General features: G+C 36.0%; 1 protein-coding gene across 5 annotated transcripts in view; it reads left to right on the forward strand.

Annotated features, from left to right (window-relative positions):
* The first annotated feature begins 9,155 nt into the window (after positions 1 to 9,155).
* DOP1A (DOP1 leucine zipper like protein A) overlaps positions 9,156 to 13,296 on the forward strand; it is a 79,200-nt gene continuing 75,059 nt past the window's right edge. For all 5 annotated transcript variants that reach the window (XM_017882618.1, XM_017882619.1, XM_017882615.1 and 2 more), the window contains exons 1-3: positions 9,156 to 9,250; positions 9,352 to 9,542; positions 13,105 to 13,286. In XM_017882618.1, the coding sequence (XP_017738107.1) occupies positions 9,405 to 9,542; positions 13,105 to 13,286 (320 nt within the window). In that variant the 5' untranslated portion in view covers positions 9,156 to 9,250; positions 9,352 to 9,404. The remainder of the gene's footprint in view (positions 9,251 to 9,351; positions 9,543 to 13,104; positions 13,287 to 13,296) is intronic.

The following is a 13,296-nucleotide window of genomic DNA, read 5'->3' on the forward strand; positions in this document are numbered from 1 at the left end:
CGTAAGTTTACTAAGGAAACACAGAGTGGGTTAGGATAGTGTTGAGTATCTATTTGAAGTTTGTGCTTCTCATCTTAAGTCAACCTGATTGTATGATTTTTCCTCCAATGTTTAGTTCCTCGTGTTCAGGCTGAAAACAAACAAACAAAACATGTCGTTTAACCAGGATTGGAGTTTTGTCAGATAAGTATAAAGAGGAAGATTCCACACTCTTTACCCCTAAGGTAGGATGGCTATGAGAAGGAAAACAGCCTCCATGAAAGTGAACAGTAATGACTTAAGAGTTAGGACTCTAAAGCCAAATTGCTTGTGTTTAAATCCCCACTTCTCCTATTTACTAGCTGTATCGCATATCATTTCTATCTTTCAGTTTCCTTACTTGTAAATGTGAGTAATAGTGCCTACCACAAAGGATCAACTGGGATTAATTAAAATACACAAAGCACTCGGAACAGTTCCTAGTATTTAGTAAGTACACTGTAAGGTTAGAAGAGGTCTTGTCCTCAGAGAATAATTAAGACTAGAAGGTGACAGGACAAGCTTTGAGGAAAACCATTGATGGGTTTTAAGCAAAGGAATGACATAATTAAGACTAGAAGGTGACAGGATGTGCAGAGGAAAGGCTAATGATCTGTTGAGCACATATCTGAAGTTTCCTAGAGTGTATACCTTTTGAAAGTTGAGACAACAGTAAGAGCATGGGAGATTGGATCGGATTAACGAAGTACAGAGCATCAGGTTTATAATGAGTGACAATAACCTATTTGTAAAATACTTAGTAAGTGTTGTCTTCCATCCTTTTTTTTTTTTTTTTTTTTTTGAGATGGAGTCTCACTCTGTCCCCAGGCTTGAGTGCAGTGGTGTAGTCTTGGCTCACTGCAACCTCCAACTCCATGGTTCAAGTGATTCTCCTACCTCAGCCTCCCCAGTAACTGGGATTACAGGCATGAACCACCACACACCCAGCTAATTTTTGTATTTTTAGTAGAGACAGGGTTTCACCATGTTGGCCAGGATGGTCTTGATCTCCTGACCTCATGGTCTGCCTGCCTCACCCTCCCAAAGTGCTGGGATTACAGGTGTAAGCCACCATGCCCGGCCTCCATCAGTATTTTTAACACTCAAGGGAAGTTTCCAGCTTTCTGGAATGACTGGCTTTATGAATTGACTAAATGATTGCTGAAGATTATTTAGTGACAGTGCCAATGTTGGAACCTAGAACTGTTGACCACAATGAAATAGATTATTAATGTTACATCTGTTAGATGATAACAATTACTGAATGGTAATTTTTCATTAGTTAGAAAAGTTCAGAAAGAGTGTCTACTTACAGCTTTTTTTTCCCGACGTTCTTTTCCATAATTAACAGCAGGGTTTTTTGCCCCATTGTGTGGTGCTTACAATAATTCATTAATTTATATTCTTGGAATGTGCTAGAAACACTTAGTCCCCAGATACTTCTTTAGAATTGAGTAATAGTGAATCTTTCTCTTTCAGCCCTCCCCCTGCCTTTCGTGGCAAAGGAAGGAGAGAAAGGGAAAATGCAGCTAGTTATAAGAAAACTAGCCAAAGTATCTTTGTGGTGTTATTCTGAAGTGAGGTCTACTCACTTTCTATCACCATTTAAAATGAACTTTAAAAATTGAGATGGTATGATGCAATATTTCATTTCTTATTTAAATTTTAGCTTTTATGCTATAAAGTGTAAAACAAATCTGTACTACCTACTAATTGTCATAGGGCATAACTTGCCCAGAGAAATCTACAGCTTTTATGTTTTTTCATAAACAGCTTTTTTGCTTTATTTTTATATTTGATATATGTTATATTTGTGAAACAAAACATGACACTAAATTATGTTTCATGACAATTCAGGTCCAATTTATCTGAGTTGTAACTTTGAAAGTATTTGCAAATAATTGTCCAGTGAACTAAAGATCAAGTCAGAGAAACTATGATTAACAGCCCCTAAAAGAAAGATTACAAATGCAACTTTGATTTGCTTGCATCACTTTAAACAAGCTAGAAGTTTTATTTTTTTTTTTTTAAGTTTTCTGGTTATATTAAATAGTTTGTTGTTGTATTTCCTGGAAAGTAGCAAGTTATTGAGAGGAAGGAGTTAATTTCAAACAAAACAGCTCATTTGACAGAGATGATGTAAATGTTTGATATAAAGTTTAAGATGATAGAAATATTCTGTATCTTAACTGTAGTGAAGAATCTTGATTGTGGTGATGGTTTATGGGTGGGTGCATGCACTAGTCAGAACTCATCAAATATGTGTATTAAATATATACAGTTTCACAAAGCCATAAAACATGTTTGGCAATAATTCTATATTTTAACTTATGTTCACAGGACAATTCAAGATAGGTTAGTGAGTCCTCACTTTTCCAGTTTGCTGCCAAGAAATTCAGAGCCACATCTGATGCTTAATTATAACTTACTACCCCTCATAATTAACATACTTGCTTGCTAGTGTTGTTTTGATTTCATAGGAAATAATGATGACAACTGTTTCTTGAGCATTTTCTATGTGCCAGGCACTCTGATAACTTTAGTATGTTACTTATTTAATTTTGACAACCATTCAAGTATAAATATTTTCATCTCCTTTAATGGATAAGGAAAACTGGTTTGACAAAATTAAGCATGTTGCCCAAGGTCATACAACTGCTAAGTAAGTATTAGAGCTAGGATTTGGATTTAGGCCATCTTGACTTTAACTCCTGTTCTTGGAGGCCCTACCCTCTACTGCCTGTCTTTTCACTGCCTGGGGTTTCTGTGAAACACTGCTTTATTGAGTATGTGAATTTATTTTGTATTTATACTGAAGAAGAGGCATGGTATAAAGTTTGATACACTGTGGGGATACGTTATATTTGCGTTATGATCTAAGCCAGTGATGTTTAAAGTGTGATATTCACAAACTTTGTTAAGAGACATGATGAAATAAGCACAGAGATAAAAGTAAACATTTGGAAACTTTTATAGCAATTTAATATTATTGCAACAACTAAAGCACATGATTTTATATTTTAGGTCAGTGATGGGCTGGGTGGAAATACTGATCTTTCACTACAGACACTTTGAGAAGTATTGACCTAAGCCATTATAAAATAAAATATGGGGGAGAATACCTGAGAACTGCAATTTGTATGTGTATATTGGATGAAGGGCTTAAGATGGTGTATCTTTACACTTCTCTTGTGACATATAATGAGTAATTTTATTTGCATTAAAGTCATTGGGGAATTACAACTAAATTTTCAGTCCTAGGATTTGACTATTGTATTAGTTTTCATGCTGCTGATAAAGACATACCTGAGACTGGGCAATTTACAGAAGAAAGAGGTTTAATCGGACTTAACAGTTCCACATGACTGGGGAAGCCTCACAATCATCATGGAAGGCAAGGAGCAGCAAGTCACATCTTACATGGATGGCAGCAGGCAAAGAAAAAAAAAAAAAGCTTGTGCAGGAGAACTCCCCCTTATAATACCATCAGATCTCACCCACCACCAGGAGAACACCATGGGAAAGACCTGCCCCCATGATCCAGTTACCTCCCACCAGGTCCCTCCCACAGCACGTGGAAATTCAAGATGAGATTTGGGTGGGACACAGCCAAACCCTATCAACCATCTTTTCACATGAAAAGTAATACTGCAGCTCTGCTGATGAAACTTCTGCAAAATGTCCCTTCTCATTTTTTAGTAATTTAAGATTTTGCTTTTAATATTCTGTGTTTTGTGTGTCTTAAGCTATATGAACTCTTTTTAATCATACTTAAATATTTAGGAATTTATTGCCTAAAAAAAAAAATGTAAGAAAGTTCAAATTAATTACCTGAACAAACTTTTTAGCTGTAGATGCATACAAGAGTTATAAACCTTACAAACTTAGCTGGTCATTATTAATTGGCTTTTTTATAGCAAATAAGAAAAGATTATCTGAAGGATGTGTATGTTAAGATAATATTGCTTAAAATTATGTTATTAGGCTGATAACCCCTATTTTCATTAATAGAAATTACTACTAAATTGCTTTGCAGGTTAATCTTCCTCATGCACTGAGTATTGTATATCTTCAAAATGAATGCTATTTTATATCTTATTCTGGAAATCTTGCTAAGGAAAGAAAAAAATGTTCCTGCTGATAAAATGTATGCATGTGTTTTATTCCATCTACCACAAGTACATTCTTTCATTCATTGATTGGAATTTTGTTATTTTATATGAATTTTATGTGCTTTCAGAAAATCCAGTCAAGTTGATATTTTCCCTGAGTTTAATTTGGTTTTGCTATCCTTCTGATTTCTGAGAAACAGAACTAGAAATGTTTTAGGTTGTGTTCACTATAACCTTCATTCCGTATATGTTACTGTTAGTATTTAACTGTTTAATTAGCTATCAAAGTTCATGACTTTACTTGTTTAATGTGCTAGTCTTTTGTATCTAACATACCTACAGATATTGCTTTGTGTGTATGCTGTGTTTGTGTTTATGGTTAAATCTAGTATTTAAAAGTTTTAGAAACCATGGATTGATAATGAAATAGCTTGTATCATTTTTAATTTATTACCAGTCTTTAAATATTATGTTTAAACACTTTGATCATGAGTCCAACTGTAGCCTCACTATTGTAAGTTATGTGTTGTCCAGCATAGAGACATATACAACACATAGTTCCTGCTCTCAAAGAACTTTCCTGGTAGGAAAATTGCATAGCAAATCCTTATATAAAACAAAAATTAATTTGATGTGCAAGGTTAAGATTATTTTGATTCACATATTTAAGTTCCTATTTATTGTGAGTTCTTCACAGTACTTCACAATACTGCTTTATGCTTGATTTGCTGCTCTTAGTCTAAAGTATGAAGGGACAGTAGTGTGCCTCCCACCCCCCACCATATTCACCGGGGATATGTTCTAAGACCCCCCGCTAATGGATGACTGAAACTGCAGATAGTACCAAACTCTGTAAATTCTGGGGTTTTTTTTCTATACATATATACCAATGATAAAGTTTAATTTACAAATTAGGCATAGTACTCTTGCGCTTTACAGCTATTATTAAGTAAAATAAGGGCACAAGCGCTGTGCTACCACAACAGTCAGTCTATAACCCACATAGCTACTAAGTGTTTAATGGGCAATTGTCATCTGTAGCGTGGATACACTGTACAAAGGGAGGATTCACTTTGTTCTGCGAGAGGTTTTATCATGTTACTCAGAATGCTATGCAATTTAAAACTTATGAATTGTTTATTTCTGGAATTTTTCATGTAATATTTCCAGACTGTGGTTGACTGAGGTTAACTGAAATCCCACAGACAGCAAAATGTGGATGGGGTGAGGAAGAAGTATTGTATGACTGTTTTTTTCCCCCCACATAAACTTTATATTAAGTCCCTTAGCATCAAATATCCAGTTTTAAAGAGAAAAATAGATTATCTTATTTTGTTCACTACTCTCACCGTCCCAATTGGGAATGAAAGTATCATGAGGTCAGGGATGTTCTTTCTAGTCAGCACCTAAACATAGTGCTTGGCACATGATACGCTGAAGCAAAATCATTTCATGTCAAATGAAATCACATTTAAGGTGATTACTCTCTCCAAAGATAGGATTTGGGACTTGTTTTCATTTTTGTGGATAAGATAATTGAAGTAGAGAATTGGGAAACTCATATTGCCTCTCTTTGGCACAACCTTAACCAAGGAAATTTTGATTTTATACATCAAAAGATTTGTAGCTTTTTTCAGTACAGATTTTACTCATTAGCTATATTCTTTAGTGGTTTTAACCTTTTGTTAAAAAAAAATTGTTTGAGAACATTATGAAAGAAGTAGACTCTCCCCAATAAAATGTAAGACATGTAAATTTTACATGTAATTTAAGGTGATTCATATATTTTGAGCATACAGTTCACCTGTTTAGAGTATATAATATAGGCTGGACACAGTGGCTCACACCTGTAATGTCAGCTCTTTGGGAGGCCAACGCAGGCGGATCACAAGGTCAGGAGTTTGAGACCAGCCTGGCCAGCATGGTGAAACACCGTCTATACTAAAAATACAAAATTAGCTGGTGCATGGTGCCAGGCGCCTGTAATCCCAGTTATTCGGGAGGCTGAGGCAGGAGAATTGCTTGAGTCCAAGAGGCGGAGGTTGTAGTGAGCCAAGATGGCGCCACTGCACTCCAGCACTCCAGCCTGGGTGACAGAGTGAGACTCTGTCTCAAAAACAAACAAACTATATGTGTGTGTGTGTGTGTGTATGTATGTATATATATATGTATACACACATATATATATATATAATATGATGGTATTCAATATATTCAGAGTTGTGAAACCATCACTACAATCAATTTTAAGACATTTTTGTCATCCCAAAAAGAAACCCTATATTCATTTTGAGTTCATTCTCCATTTCACACCAATTCCTCTTTTCTTCTTCTCCCCCCACTCTAATCAACCACTAATTTACTTTGTCTCTATAGGTTTTTCTATTCTTGACATTTCGTATAAATGGAATCATATACTATGTGGTCTTATGTCAGTGGTTTCTTTCATTTATAATGTTTTCAAGGTTCATGTGTGTTATAGCTTGTATCACTATTTCATTCTTTTTTATGACCAAATAATATTGCATTGTATTTTAGTTATTTGTGTGTCAGTTGATGCATACTTGGGTTATTTCTTCTTTTGGCTATTATGAATAATGCTTCTATGAGCATTCACACAAGGTTTTTAGTGGACATATATTTTCATTTCTCTTGTGTCTACACCGTACCTAGGAGTGGAATTTCTGGCTTACAGTAATTCTATGTTGAACCTTGGAGAACTACTAGTAGACTGTTTTCCAAAGGAGCCATACCAATTTATGTTCCTCCAGCAGTGTATGAGGGTTCCAATTTCTACATGCCACACTTATCTATCTTTTTTATTATAACCATCCTAGTAGGCGTGAAATATTCTTGTGGTTTTGATTTGTTTCCCTAATTATGTGGAGTGTCATTTTATGTACTTATAGACCATTTGTACATTTTCCTTTTAGAAATGTCCATTCACATCTGTTGCCTACTTTTGAATTATTTATCTTTTTATTATTGACGTTGAAGAGTTTTTTTACTATCTAAAGTCTCATCAGATTTATGGAGGATTTGTTTTCTCCCATTCTGTCAGTTGTCTTTTCACTTTTTTGATGTTCTTTGCAACACGAAAGTTTTACTTCTAATGAAGTCCAATTTATTTTTTCTTTCGTTGCTTGTGTTTTTGGTTTTCTATTTTATTTTATTTATTTTATTTTTTTGAGATAGAATCTCACTGTGTTGCCCAGGCTGGGGTGCAGTGGCGTGGTCTTGCTCACTGCAGCCTCGGACTCCTGGGTTCAAGTGATAGGCCTGCCTCAGCCTCCCGAGTAGCTGAGATTACAGGCATGAGCCACCACAACTGGCTGACTTTTGTATTTTTAGTAGAGACAAAGTTTCACTATGTTGGCCAGCCTGGTCTTGAACTCCTGACCTCAAGCGATCAGCCTGCCTCGGCCTCTCAAAGTGCTAGGATTATAGGCGTGAGCCACCATGCGTGGCTGTCAGTTTTATTTCTGAGAAGACTTTGCCTAGCCACAGGTCACAAAGATTTAATCCTACATTTTCTTCTGAGTGTTTTATAGTTCTAGCTGTACATTTAGATCTCTGATCTATTTTAAAGTAACTTTTGTATAGATGTGAAGGAGTCAACTTTGTTCTTTTGCACATGGGATATTCAGTTATCCCAAACTACTTGTTGGAAAGACTGTTCTTACCTTGGTTGAATTGTGTTAGCATCCCCTAAGGCCCACTCTTAGACCTTCCTGTAGGTCCATGCACCCAGCTCTAAAGAAAGGTACCGAGTTAGTTAGAAGTCAGTTGGGATACCAGAAAAATTAAAGGGGAGCCACACTGGTTTTTAAGTAGAACCTTAATTAAATTCTTCCTATTACCCTAGATTATGTATTGCTTTATAACAAATTACCCCTGAACTCAGTGGCCTATAACAAAATCTGTGGGTCTTGAATTTGAGAGACTTAGCTTATGTAATCGTGGCTTCAGGTTGCTCATGAAGCTACAGTCAGGATGCTATTTGGGGCCACAGTCAAATTAAGGCTTGGCTGAGGATGGAAGAGCTGCTTCTAAGGTGGCTCAATCACATGGCTGTACAGAAAGCTTTAGCTCCTTGTCACGAGACCTCCCTTCTCCATAGGGCTCCTTGAAAGTGTCTTCATGATGTGGCAGCTAGCTCCCTTGCAGAACTAATGATAAAAGAGTAAAGAGGAAACCAAAGTGCTTTTATAACCTGTTGGCCATTACACATTGTCTCTTCTACCCTATTCTTTTCATTAGAAATGAGTCACAAAGTTGACCCTAAGGTGCTGGGGGATTAGGCACCACTTTTTCAAAGAAATATCAAAGAATTTGTGGATTTGTTTTTTTCACTTTAATAGAGACAGAATCTTGCTCTGTCACCCAGTCATATTTCACTGCAGCCTTGATCTCTTGGGCTCAAGCTGTCTTCTCACTTCAGCCTCCTGAGTAGGTGGGACTACAGGTGCCACCCTGCCTGGCTCATTTTTATTTTTATTTTTTTTAAAGACAGGATCTCACTGTGTTGCCAGTGCTGGTCTTGAAACCTTGACCTTAGGCCATACTCCATCCTCCAGCTTCCCAAGTAGCTGGGATTACAGGTGTGAGCCACTGTACTCAGCTGTGGACATACTTTAAACCACCACATGTTCTTGTCAGTTTTATTCGAAGTAAAGTCTAATTCTAACAGCTAATGGGCCTTCATATTAGACGCTCACTTACTACTTAATAAAATGATCTCCAAGTCATTCTTTTTTTTCTTTCTTCCCTTGTGTTCTTGATTCTTCCAATCTAACCAGACTTAGTGTATTTTAGGATCAAAACAAAGTAGAGGAGCATATATGTAATATATGTATTTATATACACACACACACACACACACGTATCAGAAATGTTACATAAACAAATACGACAGAGAAATAACATGATTTCTAAATTGAAGTAAGTAGAAGAAAATTTTCTAAATTGAAATAAGTATGAGAAAATTTTACTTACTAAATTTTCACAGTCGTTTTTCCAATTCCTAGGAAGGAACACACAAGTAGTTATCTTTCAGGCTGTCTTTGAATACTTCCATGACCCTGAACACTAGCTGAGGAGAGTTTCAACCACTGCTAACAGTAAGAAACATTTTCAAGTTAGTCATTACCTTTGTAGTAAGATCATATGAACCCATTTTAATACTTTGTAACCTTGGTTCCTCCTGCAAACTCTTTTGTAGGTAATGACTTTACATGAGTTTGGAACTGGTCTCTAGTGGGAAGTTGTGGGAGGATGAACACAGAAGAGCTGGAGTTATTGAGTGACTCCAAATACAGAAACTATGTAGCCGCAATTGACAAAGCACTAAAGAATTTTGAATACTCCAGTGAATGGGCAGATTTGATATCAGCACTTGGAAAACTTAATAAGGTATGTCTGTATTATCCATTTCATAGAAGGAGTAAAAATTAGAAATCTGTGTTTGTACTTGTTAGATTTCTCTAAATCTTGAAGTAAGAATGCAAAAACATAAATGAACCTTAGATTACTGTTGGTAGTGCTGTTTTTCTTCATGAGTTGCATGCCTGTGTACTCAAGCACATTGTTAAGGCTTTGGAAGTTTTAATTCAAAGAAATAACAGTGCTTGAAAAATATAGTTATCGCCATGATTATTAGCTATAAAAACAAAAGAAAAGCAAATATGCTAACTATGAGAGCTAGTAATTTTCCATAATGGAGCATCAGATATGGTGCTGGAATTCCTGGCAGCAAAATGAATTTCCTATAAATGGAAAGCAATAATTCCTGTGTTCTTTCCAAATGGTATATAGCAGAAGGAAACATTTTCTATCCTGGCAAGCTATAGTTATAATTCGGTACTTTTTACAAAGGCAATTATATACAAGCAGTTGCTTATGCTTTGCAGCTTGTCCTTGAGTAATTCTTCTTGACATGTCTGGTTTTTATTCCGTTATTGTTGTGGCATCATTGATCAACTTCTGGCTCTTCATTTTGACCTTTTTATTTTTTAAACATCAGTTTTTTTCACCGCATACCCATAGTGAAGGCTTTTTTTTTTTAATTGTTATTGAATGAGAGTGCTTCTAAATATTAAAGGGCTTAGATAGGAAAGGAGTGGTCTTCCAAAAACTATTTTTTATTTTATAATAAATATAATAGAGACAAGATTCTGTCTCTATTAAAGTGAGACAAGGTCATACTCTTTCACCCAGGCTGAAGTCCAGTGTGGCATGATCATAGCTCATTGCAGACTCCTGGGCTCAAGGGATCCTCCCACCTCAGCCTTCTGAGTAGGTGGGACTGCAGGCATGCCACCATGCCTGGCTAGTTATTATTTTTGTTTTTTTAGAGACAGGATCTCACTATGCTGACCAAGGTGGTCTTGAACTCTTAGCCTCAAGTGATCCTCCCACCTCAGCCTCCCAAAGTGCTGGGATTACAGGCATTAGCCACCACACCCAGCCTATCAAATAGCTTAACGTACAAATTAGGAAAGAAATTTGTCTTAAAATACATACTAAGATGTGTGGGGAAAAGAATACATATTGTTTTTCCTCTGCTTTCACACCACAACAATCAATGCAGAAGACTTCTATAACCCTAAAACAAGTGATTTCTCCCTTACCAGCAAGCAAGCAGTTCTACAGTGGATACCAGCTAGATGTGCTGCAGTTCAATTTGGACACTATATACCTGGAGATAGTATCAGATCCCACAGGTTGAGGGCTGAGCCTCATAAGACTGTCCCCCTCTTGTGATGCCAATCACAAGCCCCAGTTTGTTTTACCTGTGTTTCTGATCAACTGGCTATAAAGTTCCACAATCCTTTCTTTAGATTTAATTTGCTAGAGTGACTCACAGAACTTAAGGTACTGGTTCATTATAAAAGACATTACAAAGGATACAAGTGAAGAGATGCATAGGGTGAGGTCTGGGTGAAGGGATGTAGAACCTTCATGCCCTCTCCAGGAGCGCCACCCTCCAGGAACCTCCGCATGTGTTCAGCTGGCCCAGACGCTCTCTAATCATCCTTTTGGGCCTTTTGAGACTTCATTGGATAGGCATGATTGAAGCGTGAACAGCTGTGTAGAAATGTGTTAGGACATAAAAGATTTGATCTAATACTAACAGACAAAGTGGGGGAACCCAGCAAGACCCGTCTGTCAGATTTTTCTTGGCCTCTCTGTACAGCATTCCTTCCTTCTGGGTATGGGGCAGGACCCTTTCTGAAATGGAGGTCTTTGACCCACAATGAGACCAAGTAGTCCAGAGAATTTTGTTATGGCCAGCTCTGAGATAGAAAGGTAGAGGAAGATTCCTGCCTTAGGGAGAAAAAGATGAGGAGAGGGCAGGAAAAAGAGAGAAATTGTTTTTTGAGGCCTGCTTCTGAGGCCCAAAGTTCCCCAATATTATAATAAGGGCTGTGGGAGTTATGAGCCAGGAACCATGGATGAAAACCTAGACACACTCTCACTCACAGTACCACACCAGGATGCTAGTTTTCAACCTAATATGACAGATAATCACTTTGAGATCATAAAAAGAAAAATTATCGTTTTCAGTATGTCAAGGTTTTGTCTTAAAATTCGATTCAGAAGCTTCTGTTTGACATGTTAGAACTTCTAACATTTATCATTTGAAGTTTGAATAATTCTTTATTTCTTTTACAACATCCACAAGAAATTCCATCTAAAAGTACAAATTTACTTAAAGGTAGTTAGGTTCTTTTTTTTCTAAAGGGTTCTGAAGAGTCTGTTTCTGAAGATATACTGGGAACTCTTTTTAAAGGCAAGTCATTAAATGATGGAAATTAATTTGCCTAACTAGGTACATAATTTTTTAGATTAATCAATATTCATGAAAATAGATTTCATGGTATCTAGATAACTCAAAGAAGAATACCCAAGTTGTCGATGAAACTTAGCCAAAATTGTGATGGAACAAGACAAGGATTGTGTGTGTGTGTGTGTGTGTGTGTGTACTCTTACATATACATATATATATACTCATATATACATATATATATATATACTCATATACGTACATATATATATACACACACACACATACACACTCTTATACTGCCTTTGGTCATTTCATATATTATGGCAAAAAAAATCCAATTACTTTTGCACCAACCTAATATTTCAACCTGTTTATTCCTCTGTAAAATAAGACTTTGTATATTTCTTTTAAATTCCAGTTCTAATATAGTCTATTCATTCTCAGTCTTCACTTTGTGACGTTCTGTCAATACATGATTATAATATTGACTTCTAGGTTCAAACTAAAGGATTGCATTTATTATAAGGTCTTCTTTACTTAACTAATCTCCTTTGAGTGGTTGATAAGATAGGATCTGTGTACAGAAATTCTGCCCTGACCACTATTTCTAAGGAAATGTTATGGTTGAAATAAATAAAGCAAAAGTTGCTTTGTCCAGTTAGAAAATCAGTTTATAAAACAAATGGGCAGTGATAATCTCATGTAGATTTTCTTATAAGCATTAGAATTACTTGCTATAATTTGATATACGGGGACAATGGTTATATCTCTTCCAGGTAACTGTAAATATCTATTGTGAGGCCAGACTTTATTTCGAAGTAGTAAAAATAGGTTGAAGGCTGTAACATTCCACGTTCCAGCTGTCTTCTCACATCAAATATTAAAAATTTACCAAAAAAAAAATCTAAAATGCCTCTCCTCTCCATAAATTTGTTTTGGAAAATATCATTTTCATTAAAATGTCACTCTGTTAACAGGTAATGAGTTTATTTTTTAAACAAATTAATAAAGTTTGTAACATTTCCTCAGTTTTAACTTTGAATATGGTGTATTATATAGGCAAATGTAGCTAACAAAACACAAAGACCTACAATTAACATTTTTTATAATAGTATGCTGGAAAATGGAAGTAAAATGAATGCAATATTTTGCTTTTCTCAACTACATTAAAATGCTTTCTTCAAGGTTTTACAAAATAATGCAAAGTACCAAGTAGTACCCAAAAAGCTGACCATAGGCAAACGCCTAGCTCAATGTCTACATCCAGCATTACCAGGTGGAGTTCATCGGAAGGCACTTGAAACATATGAAATTATCTTCAAAATAATTGGACCTAAGCGACTTGCCAAAGACCTTTTTTTATATAGGTAAGAATAA

Source organism: Rhinopithecus bieti, unplaced genomic scaffold (genome assembly GCF_001698545.2).
Source record: "Rhinopithecus bieti isolate Rb0 unplaced genomic scaffold, ASM169854v2 scaffold_13551, whole genome shotgun sequence".
Taxonomy (NCBI): Eukaryota; Metazoa; Chordata; class Mammalia; order Primates; family Cercopithecidae; genus Rhinopithecus; species Rhinopithecus bieti.